The 22,366-nt window shown below is 39.1% G+C and overlaps 1 protein-coding gene across 5 annotated transcripts in view; it reads left to right on the top strand.

Annotated features, from left to right (window-relative positions):
• Positions 1 to 426: 426 nt before the first annotated feature.
• The window catches only part of fubp3 (far upstream element (FUSE) binding protein 3), a 106,495-nt gene continuing 84,555 nt past the window's right edge, over positions 427 to 22,366 (top strand). For all 5 annotated transcript variants that reach the window (XR_007265055.1, XM_048613641.1, XM_048613639.1 and 2 more), the window contains exon 1: positions 427 to 578. Coding sequence is in view for 4 of the 5 variants with exons in the window: in XM_048613641.1 (XP_048469598.1) it covers positions 468 to 578 (111 nt within the window). In the remaining variant the exon portion in view is untranslated. The remainder of the gene's footprint in view (positions 579 to 22,366) is intronic.

Genomic DNA, 22,366 nt, shown 5'->3' with positions numbered 1-22,366 from the left:
GAAACGTCAGCCTGCCTGCTCCTATGATGCTGCTTGGCCTGCTGTGTTCATCCAGCTCTACACCTTGTTATCTCTATAAAATCCCAGTTATTTAATTATGTGTGTGCAAGAAATATTCAATTGTTTTCTATTTTCATTCGTTGTTCATCATTCTGTTTGTATTGTTATTCACAACTTTTACATTTCTTTCTCTAATATGTTTAGTTTTGGCGGAAATAAGAATGCTCAGCCAGTAGATTATTGATGACTATAATACTGATGATTATCAACAATAACTAATGCAAGTTAAGGGAGGAAAGGATTCATCAGAAATGGGTGAAGAGCGTACTGTCTGACGGGAATGACGTCACGATGAAAGCGCTCTATCTGAGGAACCAGCACAGAGATTTCGCGAGAGGAGAGCGCGACCTTTGTAGTGACGCAGTTTCCGTTTCCTTTTCCCAGTATGCTCTCTCTAAGAGACGGGAATGGCGGAGTATGGCAGCATCCTCACCCCGGCGGCGCTCGGCCTGAACGCCGGCCACTCGCCCGGACCCAAAGTGGAAGCTTTCGCCGACGCGCTGCAGAGGGCGCGGCAGGTAAAAGAGAAGCCCCCTCCCGCGCACGCCCGCCACGGGCTTTCCTCAGTTCCAGTCGGGAGTGGAAGCGGCGGTGGCTTCAGGAGAAGCCTCTTGTGGTGGGCCGGAACCGCCTCCATTTGCAGCCCTCAGCACCCCCCTCCCCCCTTTTGAGAGGGGGCAAGACACATGGTGCCCAGAGCCGAACAGCTAGCTTCGGGTGCAGCAGATATCCTAGTCCCTCCAAATTCTAGTTGGGCATCAACTATTAGCTTCACTCTTGCACATATTCCCCCGGATCAGTTCCCTGAGGTTGCCACACACTGCGATCTCACCTTCCACATCAGAGCATTAAATGCACTGCGCAGCACTGCCAGGATCCTCCTTCAAAATGTTTGACAGAGGGTTTTAAACTTCAAATAGGTTTTTATTGTCATGCCCTGTACTGCAGGCAATGTTACAGGTGTCCTCACTTTCAATCTCCCTGAACTCGAATAAAGTACTTCAAACCATATGTACCTCTACATAAAAATGTAGTTCTTTGATATTTTTGCCGTGGTTGTACCTGGAATGGAAACATTCTTTTCCATTTCTGTTGAACTTGACCTTCAGTCCATGGGTCACCCCGCCCCCCCCAGTCTTTTGATTTAAGAAACTTACACAAATTGTCTGAATTTCAATTTGGGAGTTACCAATTTGAAAGTACATGTTTTCCTAATGTGTCAAAATTCTCTGTATAAGTAGGGGGAAACAAAGTATAGCAGATTATTACACTGAATCGAGTGGTGTAGAGAAGGAAGTGTTTTGTGTTTTAATGTTTTGGAGTACCTAATTCCACTGAGTTTTTTGACATTGGTACAAAAATTCAGGATCAGCATTACTGTGCAGTTAACATCATTAAGTTAGTGGAAGCTCTCATTGTAAATGTTTAATGCATTTGTCACTGTTAAATTAGCATCTCTTAATGAATAGGTTTACATATATGGCAAGCCTTTGCTTTTGACACAGTGTGGGTAAGCTGTGATTTAATTTCTTGTTATAAGATGAACTTGATTTTCCTGTAATGAGGAAATGTAAATCAGTAGCACAATTCCTTGAACTCCAGTAACATATATTTCCAAATGTATGTCAGGCACTCTAGTTTTGTATTATATCTTCCATTGTTTCATAGGGGCCATTGGCATTGTCTTTGTTTTGAAAAGAGCTATCTCTCTTCCAAGCTTTTGCTCTACACTCCTTCAGGTTGCAACATCTTAAGTGTATGTTGAAGCTTTTTTTTAAATGAGAGGGGGATGTATAGATAGATAGCCTTACCAGATAGAGTTCCAGACTCCCTAATCTTTCTGGATGAAGAGGTTCTCCTCTATTCTCCCATAATCATATCCATTGCTTTCAAATCTATGCATCCTTGTTGACTGACCATTTGGATAATGGTAATAGGGCCTTTGCTTTCCACTCAAACTACAGAGGAGTTGAGTTATACACTTCAACTCTTCATTACCTTTTTCTGTTCCAAAGAAGGTAATCTGAACCTACCTAGAATTTTAGCTAAAATTCTCCATTCCTGGCAGCAGCATTACAGATGCTTTGGTTGAAAGATTTACCACAATAGGATTTCTCTGAATTGTCAAAAGCTGTGGGATAACGGCACTATTCAGTTTTGGAATGTCTCTCTCAACTTTTAAAACAAACTTCAGATACTGAAAGAAAGACAGTACTATCATAATAGTATATGTAGCAATAGAAGTAACGTCAGGAATTTATCAACTAGAGATCACAATGGAAACCTAAAAGACCACCCAGCAGAATCCCATTGTTGATTCCTCAAAGATGAAGAACCAGTTTGAAAGTTAATGCTTTAACAAAGTTATGATTTTTTTTTTCTATCATCTAATTCATTCACAGATATGAGCATTGCTGGGTAGACCAGCATTTATTACCCATCCCTATTTCACCTTGAGGTGATGGTGAGATGTGTTCTTGAAATGCCACAGTCCATGTGATATAGGGTTACCCACAGATCTGTTGGGGAGAGGATTCCAGGAATTTGATGTTGCAAAAATGAATAAACATCAATATAGATCCAAGTCATGATGCTGTGAATCTTGGAAGGAAACTTGCATATGGTGATGTCTGCTGCTCCTGTTCTTCTAGGTGCTAGAGATTGCAGGTTTGAAAGGTGCTGCCAGTGGAGCCTGGGTAAGTTGCTTCTGTGCATTTTGTAGATGGTGCACAATGCTGCTAGCGTGCATTGTTGGTGAAAGGAATTATTGTTAAAGGTGGTAGATTAGGTTGAACATCAAGCAGCTGTTTTGCCTGGGTGGTGTCAAATGTCTTGTGTTGTTGCAGCTGCACTCATCCAGGCAGGTAGAGTAATGCATTTCACTTCTGACTTGTATCTAGTTGGTAGGCAGACTTTGGGAAGACAGGAGGCAACTTATGGTAGAGTCAATAAATGTGGAGCTGAAAAGCACAGCAGGTCAGACAGCATCTGAGGAGCAGGGACGTCAATGTTGTGGGCCAAAACCTTTCGTCAGGACTGGGGAGGGGAGGAAGAAGAAGATATTGAGTGATCCTTCTGCAGTCGTAGTTCTGAGCAAGGGTCACTTGACCTGAAACATTAACTCTGATTTCTGTCCACAGAAGCAGAGCTTATCCAGCAATTTGTTTTGTTTCTTATTTACAGCATCCGCAGTTCTTTTGGTTTTTATGCAGTGTTTGGTGTAGGAACACCTTATTGTTCACCTGATCTTTAGGGTGGTCTATGTTATCACGTAGTTCCTTAGTTTCTGTTCTGTTGAGAACTGAGCTGTAACAAATTGCTTTTCTGATATTTAATTTACACAATGCTTATGTCATAATGTGTGGCGCAAACAAGTTATCAGTCACTGTACCACAATGGAAAACTGAATATGACTGCTACAGCATACACCGACTCACCAAACAGGTATTTGCAGTAACCATAAGCTGTATTATTCTTGAGCTCAGAGGGAAGACTATTTAAATGTGCCCAATGTCAATTTGACCTTCCCTCATCCACGTGTGAATCACTGCCTTTTAATCACCTTTGTAATATCCGTTTTCTAGTTCTTTTGTTTTGCAGTTTTGTGTGTTCCTTGTGTATACATTGGACTGTACTAATACATAAAATTTCTCTTGTATGAGTCATGAAAGGGGTCATTTTGCTGTTCTTGAGGACTTGCATACAATGATGAATAAAAAAGGCAAAATATTGTGGATGCTGGAAATCTGAAATACACAATGTTGGGAGAAATTCAGCAGGTCTGGCAGCATCTGTGGAGAGTCTAGTGTGTCTTTTTGCACAGATGCTGCCAGACCTGCTGCATTTCAGCAATCTCTGTATTGAGACAATGATGACAGTTTTTGCATGCTTGGTGTTTCACAATGCATCAACATTCCTCATTCATAGTTGCATGCTCTTAATCTGTGCTTGATTAGGCATTGATCTGGTTTGGCTTACTAGTGTGAAATGGAACAGCTTTGTGAATTAAAGCTGGACTTGGCAGAGACCTTGAAGAGCGTAGTTTTATTTTTGCTCCATTAACAAAATCAGAAGTAAACAGTTTATGTTTCAATACTTGTTGTTCCAGCACTTACTAGTGTTTTATTGTATGAAGTTGTTTCTTCATCCATGATTTTAAAAAACACAATTGATTTAGGGCTACAGTTACGCATTTGCTGTAATATTGTGCATTTCAAAATGCTCTCGGCAGGTCCAACCTTGATATGGTCTATAGTCATGTTGCTGTAGTTAGTGGAACATTTTCTATGTACTTTGATTACATCATGTAGTTCTATGTTCTTAGTTTTGTGCTTTGAATATCAGAATGACCTCTAGTTTGTAGATTCTGGAGTTATGTTTCTCCACGAATGAACTTCTCAGATAAGTCAAACTAGGGAAAGTTGCATTTCTGTGTGTACAATGTATGAACTAGGAGCAGGTGTAGGCAATGTGGTCTCTTGAGCTGCGTCCACCACTTGGTTAGATCACATGTGATCTTCAACCATAGCTTACTGTCCCATGTATACCCATGTCTCTTGATTTCCTTCGAGGCAAAAGTCTTGTCAATCTCAGTCATAGATGTAGCCAGTGACTGAACACCCTGACATTTTGGTGGCGTTGGGCGGGAGGGAAGAATTCTAAAGAATCCATCAGTTGAGCAAGTACTGGACATGTTATGAATTCAGAAACAAAATCAGCAATTGCTGGAAATTCTCAACAGGTCTAGCAGCATCTGTGGAGAGAAATCAGCATTAATGTTTTGTGTCCAGTGACCCTTCTTCAGAACCAAAACGTTAACTCTGCTTCCTCCCCAGAGATGCTGCCAAACCTGCCAAGTTTTCCAGCAATTTCTGATTTCCAGCATCCGCAGTTTTTTTTTGCGCTATGAATTCAGTGTTTAAAGTAAAGGTTACATTATTTTGATGCAATCACTTTGACCTTGTGTATATTGGCTGTAACGTAATCTTATTTTAAACTTGTTTTTGACAATTATGTTGACATGCTTTCTGTGTGTACTATATACTTTGTGCAATTATTGTCCTAAAATTATAATTTTGGTTTAATGGTCAAATATCAGTCAGTGTTCTATTTCCACTGTTTTTACTCCACATCAGTGCAGCTATAATTTCTACTATTAAAAATCTTTGCAGGCTTTGATATTGGGTGCATCTCTTTTCATATCTCCTTTCTTCTCCTTTCCTGGTGGTACTAACACAACACCAGGCCCTAATTCAGTGCTGAATATTCTGTCATAGTTTATCCAAATTACCAAAGTTTGTGTGGGTCTAAACAGTGAGTGTTGACAGCTCATTCCATTGTTAGGTATGTCACTGCTGTGTCCGTTTCAGTACATATTGGTGTCCACATGCTCAGATTTTCCACAGAGCAACAGTAGGATCCCTTTATTCAAAAACAATATACTACATGTGCTGGAAATCTGAAATAAGAACCAAGAAAGGCTGGAAAAACGCAATAGAGCAGGCATTGTGTGGAAAGCAACAGCTAATTGATCTGAAAGAGTAACTCTTTCTATTAGCAGGTGCTTCCTGAGATTTTCTAGCCCCTTTCTTTTCTTATTGCAGGGCACTTATTGTTTCTTCCTTTCTTTTCAGCACTGTGACACAGCTGAAGTGGTGTCTCAGCTAATCTAATGTTGGCCAAACCTGAAACATTTGTCATGTAACTGAATTGGAACAGGTTCCTTATACATGAATTCAGATCATAAGGTATTTTAGCTTATGCCTGCATTACATGTATTTAGGAGTAACAACTTACTAAGTCCATTGGGATGGTTGTTTGTACCTTTGCTCTTATGACGGCGAGTTTCCCCACCTTGGTCTTCATTAATGTAACAATAAGGTGTGGGATTTGGAGATGGTATATCTAGTGCTCTAGAACAATTTTATTGTGCTCCAATGAGGAGGCCTAGACATAAGAAGGTTTGCACATTTCTCAAGTTGTGCAGTGTATTTTAATTTCTTCCTATGCCTTGAATTGTTTTCAATTGATTTCATTGCATTTAGACTTTGTAGCAGTTTGATACAACAGAGTGGCTTCCGGGGTCATTTCAGAGGACAGAGTCAGCCACATTGGATGATTACATGAATAGGGAGAGATTAGAGGGATATGGACTGAATAAGGACAGAAGATTTGTTTTTTCAATTTAGTCAGGGCATGATGATCAGCACAGGCTTGGAGGACTGAAGGGCCTGTGCCTGTGCCGTTCTTCTCTTTTGTTCATTGCTGTGGGTGTGGGTCTGGGGGTCACATGTAGACCAGACGAGATCAGAATAGTAGATTTCTTTCCCTAAAGAATGTAAGAGAACCAAATTGATTTTTACAAACTGAAAGAACTGTGGATGCTGTAAATCAGGAACAAAAACAGAAGTTGCTGGAAAAGCTCAACAGGTCTGGCAGCATCTGTGAAGAAACATCAGTGACCCTTCCTCAGAACTTAGAATTGAGGAAGGGTTGCCAGACCCGAAACGTTAACTCTGATTTTAATTCACAGATGCTGCCAGACAAATTGGTTTTTACACCAATTTACTATGGCTAATTGTAACTGTTACACTAAATTGTGTAACTTTGAATTCATATTGCACCATCTGCCATTGCGGGATTCATGCCCATGTCCCCAGAAAATTAGAATGAAGTACTGGATTGCTAATCTAGTGACATTACTGGTACACCACTTCCCTGCCTTGAATTGAGGAAATATTTTGTGATGTTCTGCTAGAGACATGATTGTGGAATTCAAGATCTTGGATAATGAAGAGAATGATCCAGGCTAATCTAATCTGCTGTATTTATGGCACTGGTGATTGACCAGCAGGCTCATGTTAATAATCACTGACATGGTTGACACCTTTCATTTGGAATGAGGATTCTTTCTGCTAAATGTTTGCCAGTCCCCAGATGGACAGGCTGACCCTAGATGTTCTAGAGTTGGAAAGCTTACTGAGTCATGAGTGCTGTTGAGCTGTGTTTGTGGCTGAACAAGTTTCACTGTATTCCTGCTGCTAGTTGGCATCTCTTAGCCTTGTGACCCTGCAATTAGGTTTTTGGGTGTCAGCTTGTTCGTGTCTCTCTAAAGGTTGTGATCTCTGCGTTGGACAAAGAATCTCTGAATTTTTCAATACTTCAACTTGTTTAGGAGATTGTTTAATTTTGTGAATTTACCTTTGGATGCTGCGTGGTTAAATGATTTTAGATGAACTGTAGATAAACTAGGCATGGAAAAAAAATTCAATCCCCTTTTAATCTGTGTAGTAGGAAAGTTATGATGGTTTTCTAAGCCTTTTTGAATGAGTAAAGCTCCTACTACTGTGTCCCATCAGCTCAGTAACCCAAATGTAACAGCAGGCATGATCATTTGTCTCAATTTCCATGAGGAAACATTGAGTTTCAATGAGTTTGCTGATGTTGAGGTAGCCATTGTAAGAAGTGATCAGCTCAAACTCTGTGCGTAGGAGAACAGTTCAAAACCAGATCTCAGGCAGAAATGCAGCATTGTCCCGAGAAATTGTCAAATCTCACTCATGGAAATGACAAAATAAAATCTTTATAGTCTAAGTAGATTCAAAATCCAGCTCACTTGACAGGCTAAAGGACACATTCTATAGCAAGGAATAATTAGCTCCAATATTTTCTTTGTGCTTACTAGATCAAGACAAATCTACCTCATGATCTTCCTAGAATATTGCAAGCTGTAAATATACAAGTGACGTCAGGGCCGTAATCTCTTTTGGGATTCAAGTGATAACTACAAATAGTTTGTGCATTTTATAATTTGATTTTAATATCCTTTTGGTGGTTAAAGCTTAAAAATGTGTACATTTGTATAGTACATTTTGTATTTTCTTCTTACTGAAAAGGATCATATCCCAATCACAACTCCTTTGCTGTGGATATCGTTTTGCATTATCTGGTGTATTTTGACTATTACTTGGTAAATATCAGTTACTAACAAACTTTAATAATTTAAAAGTTTCTTCCCATCAGCTAGGCAATGCATATTGTTACAATTTTTTCCTCACAGTTTGTCTAGTAATCTAAAATTAACTTTAATTTCCTTGGTTTGGCGTGGATTAGAGCTGGTAATCATGTATCAATTGTGTTTAATTATATGCGGATTAATTGAGGATTCACTTAATTTCAATAAGAATTTCTTTATATATAATGGTATGTGTTGTGAGTTTGAAGGTGTACTTGTAATGTTTCACTCTGTAAATAAGACCACATAAAAATTGGTCTTGTTCTATCTCAGCAAGCCAATTGTTGAAAGATAGTACTAAAAAAATCGCAAAGTACTTAGTTCACACTGATCAAAATGGACTTAAATTACTGAAGACTGTGTTGCCTTCTGGCCCAGATAGCCTATGAATACTCCTGTCAACTGTTCTGCAGAGTAGTTGCCACCTTGGATGTTTTGCTCGAGATAGCAGTGAAACTTTGTCCTCTCCAGAAGTCATCACCTTCAGTAGGAAAGAGGGGAGTAAATCATACATGGGAACATGGTATACAAAGCAAAAGCTGTCCTCGTGGCTGCCAGTCTGTATTACGGCAAATCATAGAAAGCCATTAAATAGTTATAAGACTGTAATCTGATCTGTTTTTATTATGGTTTTAACCCTAAAGAACTTTGCTCCTGTTGTCGATGATGTTTCCACTTAACATTTTTACTGTTTGCTACCTTATAATTTTCGGTTTTAGAAGGCAGGTTATTTTCAGTGATTTTTCTTCCTGTGTTGTGGCATATTGATGCTGTGGAATCAAATGTTTTCCTTTTTTGCTTTCAACAGTATGAGCCCACTTCCTGGTCATATACTGAATGTGCTGGAGTGCTCTAACACTCTCCCAGCTTCAAGCCAAGAAGACTGGCCTTTCCTCCATTCAAGTGACCTTGAAATTGAGATGATGTGGAATCATTGGAGATGTGGTCTTGGTCAAATTTTCACATTAGCATTTAGATTGAGAGTAAGTTGCTTTAGAACAGTGAAATTAACATTGGTGTTTATAGCAAAGAATTGAACCAATGTGTAAATGGAATTGTTAATTTTTTTGCAGAAATTGGTTATCACCACCTTGCCTTCCATGTGTCTCTGTTTCAGCTTTCTTTTAGTGAAGCTGATAATTTGTTTTCATTGTGTGCTATTTAATCACTGAAACTTCAGTTCAGATTTTTGTCAACTTAACTGTGGTCAGGTTTGACTAGAGTATTGAAGGTGACATGATTACTTAATCCTTCACACCGTCCCTCAGTTGATACTTTGACATTAATGTTTCATTCAGCAGTCTCTATTGAATTAAATGGTGTTTGTAATACTGAAGCGGAGGTCATCAAGTTGTCCATTATTACAATCAGAACTGCCATGTTAAATCTCCAGCTGAAGCCATTGATGGCCTCACGTTGACTGAAGAGAAGCATCCAGCTTGGTTTCTGAATTGAACACCAGTGAAAAATTCCTGGAAATTGTCATCAGGAATAACCTAAGACTAGGAATGATAGTTTAATGGTAGATGACTGGAAGCAATTATCCTGGGTTTTGCAATTCTCAAGTGGGAAGGTTTCTAAACCATTTTCATCCTTTCTGGATGTTAAACTTTTGGTCTTCAGGAATCTTAGTTTTCTTCCATCCAGGTTTTCTGTTTCATTTACTCTGGCATTAATAGGAATTAAACTATTGCACATTGTAATTATTTGAAATTATTCACATCCATTGCTGTATAGTGTGTCAAATGTATGTGCACCTTTATATGTTAGCATCAGCAATCCTGCTTTACTCCATATTTTACTTTTATCATAAACCACTGCAGGTTAATTGTCCTTTGCAGAAAGTTGTTTATTCAAATGAACATAAAGGTTCCCCTCATCATCTTGAAAGCTTCAAAACTTTGTAATTTCTATAAATGATTTGGATGTGAACTTAGGAAGTATGGTTAGTAAGCTTGCAGATGACACCAAAATTGGTGATGTAGTGGACAGCGAAGAAGATTACCTCCGAGTACAACGGGACCTTGATCAGATGGGCAGATGGAGTTTAATTTAGACAAATGTGAGGCGCTGCATTTTCGAAAGGCAAATCAGGGCAGGGTTTATACACTTAATGGTAACGTATTGCTGAGTGTTGCTGAACAAGGAGACCTTGGAGTGCAGGTTCATCATTGCTTGAAAATGGAGTCGCAGGTAGACAGGATAGTGAAGAAGGCGTTTGGTATGCTTGCCTTTATTGGTCAGTGCATTGAGCACAAGAGTTGAGAGGTCATGTGGCTGTACAGGACATTGATTAGGCCACTTTTGGAATACTGCGTTCAATTTTGCTCTCCCTGCTATTAGAAGGATGTTGTGAAACTTGAAAGGGTTCAGAAAAGATTTACAAGGATGTTGCCAGGGTTGGAGGGTTTGAGCTATAGGGAAAGGCTGAATATTTTCCCTGGAGCATTGGAGGCTGCAGGGTGACCTTTATAGAAGTTTATAAAATCATGAGGGACATGGATAGTGTGAATCGTCAAGGTCTTTTCCCCAGGGTAAGGGGTTCCAAAACTATAGGGCATAGGTTTAAGGTGAGAGTGAAAAGGTTTAAAAGGGACCTAAGGGGCAACTTTTACACGCAGAGGGTGGTGCATGTATGGAACGAGCTGCTAAAGGAAGTGGTGGAGGCTGGTACAATTACAACATTTAAAAGGCATCTGGATGGGTACGTGAATATGAAGGGCTTAGAGGGATATGGGCCATATGCTAGCAAATGAAACTAGATCAGTTTTGGATATCTGGTCAGCATGGACAAGTTGGACTGAAGGGTCTGTTTCTGTGCTCTACAACTCTGATTCTATTCTGGGGAAATGGTTTGGATTTTCTTTGGTTCAAACTGCAGGAGGACAAAGATAAGAATTGTGAAGTGAAAATTAACAGGATTGGTCTGGAAAAACTTTTAATTGTATATGGAGTATAGATTAAAAAGGCTGAGAGGTATTTCTGGAGAAAGTACAGAGAAATTAAATGCAGTTGATATTGTTAAGCATATATTTTGAGTTGGAAAAGTACTCTCCATTCTTACAGATTTTCACCAATTTAACCATTGCACATTGTAATGTTAATTTTTTTCCTTGGTGCAGATATGTGCCCTATTGTTCCGTGTATAGGAACAGGTAAGGGATACTTGCTATAGCCATTCTGCCATTAAACAATGTAGTGACATTTTGACAAACACCAAACTGGCTCGGAGGAATGTAATTTGAGATTTTTTGATGAATGCTTAACTAACCTATGAGTTTTGCCTCTTTGCTAGATGATGCCTCACATATAATTGCTAGATGTCAATTTGCTAAAAGAGTATTTAGTGTTTTCATAGTGTTTCGAAACTTTGGGTTGTGTGGATATCTGATTACCTTCTTCAGAATGTCATTTTTGAAGCTTGTGTTGCATCTACTATTGTGAAGCTGTTTAACGGATTGCAACAAATACATGCACTATTTATAAGGATACTTTTGGAATAACAGAACGGTGTCTGAAAGTACAGCTGCACCCTGTTGTCTTGTTTTGTTTTGGCTGACTTACTTTCCATGGTGCCACTTGTTTTTTCCACGTTTGTGGCTTAGTTACTGCAGTTGATATTCTATTATCCTACATCCCTGATGAAATCCAGTTTTTCAAAAACTCTTTTCGAGACACAATCCCATACTATCTATTTTCTACACTGATTTGATCCCAGTTGCCCAGTGCTTGAAATTGTTAGTTCCTCTTGGGCTGTAAAACCCTCCAGGCCTTGATCATTCCTATTTGTAATTGCTGTCAGTTCTAATATTCGCTCACTAAGTGCATTCTTTCTGATTTTGTTGTCTTGTGCATCCCACCCACTTCATACAAAAGTCCATGCAAAAGGTAGTAAAAAATCTGGAAATCTATTTCACAAACTGTTAATCTTGTTCAATTGAAATTTTTATGAAACTGTGATTGATTGATAACGTTACAAAATCAAGACAGGTGCACTAAGTGAAGTTGAAGTATAGATCTGCTGGGGTCAAACTGACAAAACAAATTTGAGGAGCTCAGTGGCGTGCTGCTGTTGCGGTGTCCCATTTGTGACGAGTCCCACTCTTAAACCCCTCTACTTTCCTACAAAAACTAGCTAAAAACCATCCCTTAAACCAAACTTTTAATCATCTCTTGTGTTTGTTTTGCCTTATCTGTCTTCCGTTATCCCTGCTTCAGAGGTCACTATGTTAAAGGTGAAATAAGTGCAATTTGTTATTGACACATTTTATATTTTGCTTCGCCCTGCAAATCTGTGGGAAGGTATTGTATCAAAGCCGTCATGTTTCTAATATTTGCTGTTTTGAGATCCCTACTATGCAATTTAAGCACTCCATATTTATGAGCTTCTGATCAAGGCTGTGATATAGCTTGAAAATGTGAAGAGAAATGTTATTATGTTGAAATTATCTGAAAATATTTTTTGATAAGCAGAAGATATGAAGTTTATTATTTGCTACAATTTTTTTTTGTTTTTGCAGTTTGTCTCCGGTTGCTGCTTGCTATTACAAGGTTGGGTCTTAGATTCTGCATATCAGGGTCAGGTCGTTTTTTTGAGGTGAATCCTAAATGCATTCCTGCCAGGAGTACAGATTTCCAGATGAGACATGAAGCTTAGGTTCATTCCTAATTTTGATGGTTCTATTGGATATTAAAGACTCCACAACACTATTTGAAATTGAGCATATTATGCTCGTCAAACATTCCTTTCTCAACCAATCTAGCCATTCAGCTACTGACTGTTGTGGGAGATTGCTACATGCAAAATGGTTATTGTGTTTATCTAGACAAGTCACAGTTGATTGGGTGAAGCACTTTCACATTTCAGTCTGATGGAAAGTGTATTTGTTATGTAGCTTTCAGTACTTCGTAGAACAACAGCTATAGTTTACAGTTTGAGTACAGAGAGTTGGATGAAAACTGCACATATATTCTAAAACTTGCAAGAAAAGATGAGGAAGGTTTCCAAAACATTCACATCGAGGTGCTTTACTGTTTTCTTGTGTAGAATGTGCATTACGGTTTTTGAATGCATTAGTTTTAATACCATTATTTTCCCCAGGTTCCTCTTTGTATCTAATTGTAATGTTGTATAAAATTTTCAGACATTGTGCAAATGGGCTGGAACGGGAGAAGAAAATCGTTTGAGAGCAAAGTTTAAGTGGGACGGGGAAAAAGAGAGGAAATAATGTCACGATATGAGTGCATTGTGGCCTGGATTTTGTGATGTACCATGCTGTGAGAAACAGGCCTGCGTAACTCAATTTCTCACTAGGAGCTTTGCCTTTCATTCAGAGGAAGTAACCAGAAATGGCTGACTACTCACCTGTTTAAGGAGAGGTGGCAGAGCTAAGCCATTGTACAGTCACCTCAGCAGCTGGCATTAAACAACATAACAGCAGTTGAGAAGCAACTCCACACCTGATCCTCTCTCAGGCTTGTGTTGGAGAGTAGTAGTTGAAAATTTCTTGAATGTGGACTTGGAACGTTCCTTCTTATTTGGTACATCTTTCAAAATAGGACTGTTTGGCTTTTCAGACATGCATGTAGTGATACAAAAGCAAATAAGAACACATGAGAACAAATTGAATTTCTTCAATAGCATCACATGTCCCTTTATAAAACAGAATGTTGATTTCATACTTTGTTCAGTTGTTCCAGCCTGCCTAATGCAACTTTTTTCTGAACTCCACAATCCAGTGACTGATCAATTGTTACACTGACTAAGAATTGCACTTTGGAAATGCAAAGTCTCTATTGAAATATGGAGAATCAGTTGAATTATTTCACTCTGTCTCTAAATCAGTTAACTAAGATTAAGAGCTAAGGAGAACAAGATGCCAATCAAATAACAATCCATCCCCTTAACATTTTTATCGTAAATTCCTCATTTCTGGCTCTGTCGCTTTCTTTCTGTCTCTCTCAACTATGGGTCCATTGAAGACAAAAAGAAACTTTAAACACCACCTGCACCAATAGTTTGTTTACCTAACTTTGAGCATTGCCCAATTTGGAAAGTAGCAGATCTTCTGATTGTATTTATATCTGTCATGTGCCCTGTAAGCTGATATCTTAATAACATAGCCCTATCACTCACTTGGACGTCACACTTCTGTTTATTGCTCCTGCCAACCAGTAACGAGTGGAGCAAATAGCATGTTATGCTTGCTGGACAGAGTTGTTCAGAGACATCGTAAGAAATGTTCCTGTTCGTCTAACAGCTTGTGTTTTTAAGTTAGCTTTTGGAGGTGGGTTAAAGTGCAATTACTCAGAATCTGATGATTATTTAGAGAGTTTTGAGTTCACTAATAAGAATATACATTTGACAATATAGCCTGTTGTATAGCTGATTTATATTGTGCGTTCTGTTTTACTATATTTTGGAAGGTAACTTCTGTTTTAACAGTGTGACTTCAATTTAAAATTGTATATCACAGTGAAGCATCTGGTGACCTCGTGAATGTTGATGGATGTAGGTAAATTGTAGGCTTCATAACATTTTTAAATATTATCGTTAAACAGTTTAATTCTTTTCAAGATCATTGTCACCTTGTATTGAATACTGTCTGCGTAGTACAGCATCAACTCATAATTTTGAGCAGCTCATGCATTTGACTGTGTTATGACCAAGAAGGAAGATTTGATATCTCAGGCTTGCACAGAAACTACCTGTTTGTCTTCAAGTCACCATGTTTCACAAAAGTAGTACTTAAATAATAAATTATGAGTTCTAGACATTTATCTTGGCATGTCAAGCTGTGTCAAATTGTTTTTGAGTTACAACTCTGCAACTGAGAGTCTAGGGTATAAATATAGCACAGGTTCATATAATGGGTTAAAGGCAGATGTGTGCAGCTGCAAATTATTTCATGTAAATTGGTACATTGGTTTGGAGAGAATTGTTCTTAATGCTGAAACTTCAATAAATGAATTAATCCTAAATCAATCTCAAGTTCTCTTGGTGTCAGTGACTAGAGACATGTACATTTGAATATTGGTTTCAGTAGTTAGCACTGCTGCCTCACAGTGCCAGGGACCTGGGTTCAATTCCACCCTCAGACGACTGTCTGTGTGGAGTTTGCACATTCTCCCTGTGTCTGCATGGGTTTCCTCTGGGTGCTCCGGTTTCCTCCCACAGTCCAAAGATGTGCAAGCTAGGTGGATTTCCCATGCTAAATTGCCCACAGTGTTCAGGGATGTGCAGATTAGGTGGGTTATGGGGAATGGGTTTGGGTGGGATGCTCTGAGGTTTGGTGGGGACTTGTTGGACCAAAGGGCCTGTTTCCACACTGTAGGGATTCTATGATCTTAACACAATTGTGTTATATTGTCTGATAACCCATAAAAACTTGAATGTTACTGTCATAGAGTGGGGGGGAAAAAAAAACCGCACTGACAAAATGGTATGGTGGTTTCTGGGTGGTTTGGTGAGATTTTCTGGTTTAAGCTATACTAGAGGGAAAGAATATTGTAAGTATGGAGGAACTGAAAGTGCTTTATACCTTGAAAATGACTTGATTTAAGCAGTGAACATGAGAACAGTGTGATCACGTGCTTTCTTCCTTATCTCAGGTTTTGAAATGTGAATAATTCTCCTAATTCTTATGTTCTAGTGTTTAGGAATTGAGGAGTCTAGGACTAGTGGACATTGTCTAACATTGGAAACAGACTTTTCAGGAGTGAAGTAGGGTGGTAGAAATTTGGAACTCGGTTCCACAATGCCATTAATGCTAGGTAAATTGTTAATGTTAAACCTGAAGTTGATGGATTTTTATTAAAGAAATGTTTTATGACAGATAGGGCAAAGGAAGTTAAATGGACTTTGATCATAAAGCAATCATGATCTCATTGAATGGTTGAACAGCAACCAGGGGGCTAAATAACCTGGAAAACCCTGCAGTTTGGGTCAGGTGGAGACTGTGTGCAGAAAGACCTTAATCTTCATTAGAAACCTGACTCACTGTGGGAATGTTTTCCTACATTCTTAGTTCGATATGAATTATTACCACTTCTTTTAAAAGCATTGTCTGCACATTTCACTTTACCGGTTATGCAAGGAAAACCTTGAAGGTTTTTGAACAGGTAATATTTATATGTTTAATGGATATATGTCCTGTGAAAACTTCTGGAAAACAGTTGTCATGTTGCATTCTGTTTGGGAATGTCATTTTAAGTTTATAAGGATTATATGGGTACAAAGGAAACTTCAAGATTTCCTATTTGGCACTGAGCTGTCAGGATATGACTGATTGTTTTAAATCTTCCTAAATGAGATTAGTTGCTTTATTTCCAGGGTCACCTTACTGTTGGCATTTCCATGAGTCACACAGTTGGTATGAATGTTAACTCAGTGCGAGAAAACTTAGAAACCCTGGTTACCATTAATGAAGTCTAAACAGCCCATAATTTTTGGAGTGAGTAATTGCGTGATATATCCAAGTGGTGATTGGTTTTATATCTTTGTATGATAATGATTAGTTTTCCTGTGTGCAGTTGACTTTATTCAAGGGAGAAGCTCATGTCATTTTTGAAAACACAAGTTTTTGCTGACCCAAATTATTACTTTTGAATGAGAAGAAATGAATGAGAATTGTTGGGATTTGTGGAATCAGTTGTACTGCAGACACTGCCCTCAGACTGGAACTTGAACAGTTGAATCTAAGTCAGTTGCAGACTCCTGTGGTCATTTTCAACTCCGGTTCAGTTGTATTGGTGTTTGTAACCACATCGGCTTTCCAACTTCAGAAAATATTTAAATGGTTCCATCAAATATAAAATGTATATTCAGCAATTTCCAAAATAGAAAAGCAAAATACTGCAGATTCTGGTAGCATGAAATGAACGCACAAAATGCTGAAAGTAGTTTGCTAGCTGGGAGGGAGTGACAGTGTTTTTATTTCCATTGTCACATTTGTGACTGAGATTAAATGAGAGGCTGAGGCAGAAAAATTGACTGTGCCATAGATTTTGTTTTGTATGTTGGAGTTCTAAAATGATTCAAACCTGCATACTTATAAATTTAATATAGGAGTGAAGAACTGCACAATCCCCAAAGGTTCTGTCCCATTCCTTGTGCACACACCATCCTTTTGAGTATTACCCAGTCTGAGATTTATGAAATTAGTAAAACTACATTACTACCACTCTACCAAAACTGTAATCTGTGGTTCCTTGCCTTTGTCAAGGATGAGTGGTTCAAGTTACACCTGTGTGACCTGTGCATATAATCCAGGTTGACACTCCAGTGCAGTACTGAGCTGGTAGAGTTCTTGTCTTTGCCGTGGCACTTTAAGTTGAGGCCCCACCTATCGAATGAGTTGTATGGGAAAGATCCCATAGCAGTATTTCAAGGAGAAGCAGGGGAGTTTACAGAAACAGATGATCAGGTAATTTACTACATTGCTATTTTTGGGACCTTGCTTTGTGCAAATTAGCTACCATGATTTTTATGTTACAATGAAGATTATGCTTCAAGTGATTTTCTACGGCTGTAAATTGCATTGGGACATGAAACGCTCTGTAAAAATACCAGAGTTTTTTTGTATGAATTCTTCCATGTATATGACACTCTAACATAGAGTCTTGGAGTCAAGCTTTCCACATTTTAACATTGAAAAGACTAATGCTATTTGTCCATGAAGAAAAATCATTAAAACTTAGTCTACCCTCCTGTGTTTTCTTTGACCATGAGCTGAACTTTAAATTGCATATCCTGTCCTCTGAAAGACCATCTACGTTTATTTCCTCAAATGTGTACCTATGCTTTCAATGCTCTCTAATACCACCAAGACTCTCTAAACGGGAGATACTACTAGCTGCTGCTTCACGATGGGGATAATGCACTTTATGGCTGTGGTAACTACTGTGAATCTGCTAGTTGTTTTTAATACTGCTTCTCTACATGTTTTGTTCTTCTGTAAGCAATATAGGTCATTTCAAAGGCTTAGCCAGCAGGTAACCATCATATCTATGTCCACGCCGGTAGCACGGTTTCATGGAACAAAGAGGATTTAATGTGCTAATATTTGGATAGTGTTAGCAATTACTCAGTTGGTAGCACTCTTGTCTGAGTTGCAAGAATGTAGGTTCACTGCAGAGAGCTAAGCACACAATCTAAGCTTGCATTACTGTCAACTGAGGGAGTGTCGTACTGTTTGAATTGCTGTCACTTAGTTGAGCTGTTAAGTGAAGGTCCTATCTCCTATCTCCTATTTCAGGTGTACATAGTAAATCCGGTCATACTATTTCAAAGAAGAACAAGAGAGCTCCACCATATTGGGCATTTTTTTTGACCTTAAGCATCATTAAAATAGACTATCTGGTCATTATCACATGGCTGTATGTAGAGTCTAGCTATGAGAAAATGCTGCTGTCTGTCCGGTACTGGCTGTAAAGTCTTTTGGGAAGTTCTGAGGTTATGAAAGCTCAATTTTAAATGCAAGCTCACTAATTATATCTGTTTTGAAAGGATAGTAACAAGTATTACAATTAAAGTTAGTAAGATTGCTTTGGGGCAGTGTCTTTAAATAAAATAAAGGCGCTCACCTGAGTGGTTTTATTGTTGTACATGGAGAATGGTATAAGGTGTTTATACTTTGATACAATGGCAGCATCATGTATGGTATCAGTGGATAGAGTGGGAGTCTCAAGTCCCAGAAAAGTGATGGGAACATCTGGCTGTAACTAGTTGCTTTTAACTGTCCCTTTTTTTTCTAAGATGAAGATGGAATCATAAGGATAGGTAGGTGTATATACTGTGCAGTTAGGAAGGGAGTTTCAGGATTTTCGCATGATATTTTGTCATGTCAACATCTCAGCTAATAACTGGAAGGTCAAATTTATTTTTAAGTTATTTAAAAGGTTACGATGAAGATTGGAATACAGGTTGTGTCTCCCTGAGGAGGGTCGGTTAGCTCAGTTGGCTGGACAGCTAGTTTGCAATGTAGAGTGATGCCAATAGCATAGGTTCAGTTCCTGTTCCGGCTGATCTTACCATGAAAGTCCCACTTTCTCAACCTCACCAAAGGCATGGTGACCCTCGAGTTAAACCACCACCAGTCGTGTCTCTCTAATAAGAGATCAGCCCTGTAGCCCTCTGGGAATATGAGAACTATTTGTACCTCTTTAATTTCTAATCCAGGATCTACAGATATTCCTGGTTTTCCTTTGTAGTAGCTGTGTATCACTCTTTATTCATATACTTTTTATTCCATTTTCTCTAGTTTGGATACCCCAAATCCTGTTTTTGGCGTCCATCTGACAAATCATTCATCCATTAAGCATGTGATGGATACGAGCCAAAGTGGGGAATTTCTAAAATGTTTGACCTCCTAAATCTAGCCCAGCAAAGGCCAGATTAAGGAGCTACAACCCGTAGAAATTATAGCGTCTATATTATGGTAGAAACATCCCAAAGTGCTATATGGAAATGTAGGTGAACATGACCATCAGGAGTGGGACATAGGAAATTGGAGGTGCTTATCCAAGGGGAGAACAACCTGAGATGGATTTTGAGGAATAATTAATACCTTTTTGTTTCAGAATATCTTCAAAAATAATTTAAGTTGTATCTTGTACTACGTTGCTTCATGTCAGACAAAGATGTGTAAACTTTGCATATGGGGCTTAAGTTTCAAAGGTCTCCTTTTACGGTGCGTTAGAGCAGCAAAAATGCATTTATGTTTGATATCCTGAGGAGAATAATAACTCCTGTGATTGTTGTAAATCTGCAGTCTAATTTGCATGATTTGCTGTTCAGCAAATCTGACCAGTAATTTATCGCCTGCAGCCACAGTCTGTTTATTCCAGCTCTCTGAAGTTGAAGCGGTCATGTTATGTGTGATGTATCCTGTAAGGTAGGATACCGCTATCAGGATTCTCTTCCTCAATGCTATATTTCGATGGGTATTCCATGAACCAGGGAGCAAATGACACTAAAATTAAGTTCCTAGACTATAAACCCATAAGCATCAGACAGCAACAAGATGGACCTGTAGTCATGTACACATTGGATGGATAGTGTTTGTTCGTGATCATAAAGACAATAAATTGATTAGGCCTGGCCTTAACAGAAGAAAACTCTTAAATAAATCTTTGAGTTTCATCTTCATCTGTAAGACTTCATTGTCATGATGCCTCTAAAATAATCTATTGGTCATTTGTTAATGAATGTCAGCATCTATTGGAGCCCTTTGAAAATAGTGATAACTTCCTATTAAGCAGTTCATTTTCTGCTGTCATTTGACATATGACACATTCTATCTTGTTAACTTCCTGCAAATTTGGTTAGGCTTGCATTCTTAAATGTGTAGTACAGATGGAGTTGAATAGATAGATTATTGTAGTTTACAGTACTCTGGAAAGTTTAAATGCTTGATTTTTTTTAAAAAAATTGTTTTTATTCATTTGTGGGATGTGGAGTTGCTAGTAAGTCTAATATTTTTTGCCAATCCCTGACCTAGTGGTTTAACCACTACAGTCTGGATGGGATTTTCAGGATTTTGGCACAACAACAGTGAAGAATGGTGTGTAGCTTGGAGGGCAACCTGTGGATGATGGTTTTCCTAGGCGTCTGGTGTCCTTGTCCTTCTCTAGTAGAGGCTGAGTGTGTTGAAGATGCTGTGGAAGGAAATTTGACAAGTTGCTGCATTGCATCTTGCAGATGGTGCACACTACTGCTGTAGTATGCCAGAAGTGGAGAGAGTTCATATTTAAGGTGTTGCATGAGGTCCCAATCAGTCTACTTCATTCTACGTGGTATTGAGCTTCTTGACTGTTATTGGGGTTGCACTCATCCAGGCAAGTGGAAGTTATTCCATAACGCTGAAGGCTTGGGCCCTGTAGGTTGTGGCCAGGCTTTAGGGAGTAAAGAAGTTAGTTGCTGGCACAGACTTCCTAGACTATGATCTGCACAGAATTTAAGTGGCTGATCCTGTAAATTTTCCAGTCATTAATAACCCTGGGATATTGATGGTGTGTGGTTTGGCAATTGTGTTAAGTGGCGGAGGAGGTGGTGGTGTTGGTTATACTTTCTCTTGTTACAAATGGTCATTGCTGGAACTTATGTGATATGAATGGTACTTACCACTTAATAGTCCAGATCGCAGTGTTGTCGAGGTCTTTGTTCAACCATGCATGGCATCTGTCAGTACCTGAGGAGGTAAAGTTAGTGCTGAGTGATGTAATCACGAATAAAGCCCCCCATTACTGACCTTACGATAAAAGTTAGGTCATTGAAGCAGCTGAAGATGGTTGATTGGGAATATCACCCATAGGATCTCCTACAGCAATGTCCAGGGTCTGAGACATTGAGCTTCCAATGCCCGCAACTATCTTCCTTTATACTCAGTGTGACTGAGTGGTGAAGTTTTCCCTGAGTCCCATTGACTTCAGTTTTGCACAAACCCATTGGTGCCACATTCGGTCACATACAATACTTGATATCAAGGACAGTCATGCTCACCTTTCTTCTTGAACTTGGTTCATTTCTTCCATGTTTGGACCAAGGCAGTAATAAGGTCTGGAACTGAGTGGCCCTGGTTAAACCTAGTTAACATTGTTTAACACGTTACCAGGTATGAGCCACTTGATAGCAGTGTCAACAACATCTTCCATCACTTTGAAGGGTAGGCTTAATGGAGTTGTGTGTTCCAATTGGATTTGTCCTGTTTTTTTGTGGGGTGCATTCCGAAGCGTTTTTCCACATGACTGGATTGATGCCTCTGTTACAGTTGTAATGGAACAACTTGGCTAGTGGTACAGTTAATTGTGGAGTGTACATTTCAAGACCCCAAGCCCCATGCACTCACCCATTTTTAGGTATCAAATGAAGTGAACTGAATTGGCTGAAACTGGCATCTGAAATATTGAGGGCTGGAGGAAGATGCAGAGATGCATCATCCATTTGACACTTCTGGTTGAAGGTGGTTGAAAATATTTCAACCTTGGTTTTCACTGGCTTGCTAGGTCCATCATTATTACACTACCTGTTGCCTGCCACTTCAATGCACCACCCTGTTCCCTGGCCAACGTCTCTGTCTCCGGCTTGCTACAGTGTTCCAGTGAAGCCCAACGCAAGCTGGAGGAACAACACCTCATTTTCTGCTTGGGGACCCTACAGCCCTCCGGACTCAATATTGAGTTCAATAATTTTAGGGCCTAAACTCTCCCATGTCCCAGCCCCCCCACCCCACACACCAGGCCCTGTTACCACACAGCCTGCCACTACACACCCCCTGTTGTTAGTCACTAACA

This window comes from Rhincodon typus, chromosome 28 (genome assembly GCF_021869965.1).
Source record: "Rhincodon typus isolate 14 chromosome 28, sRhiTyp1.1, whole genome shotgun sequence".
NCBI lineage: Eukaryota > Metazoa > Chordata > Chondrichthyes > Orectolobiformes > Rhincodontidae > Rhincodon > Rhincodon typus.
The sequence above is the reverse complement of the archived record's forward strand: the minus strand, read 5'-3'. Positions and strand labels throughout refer to the sequence as shown.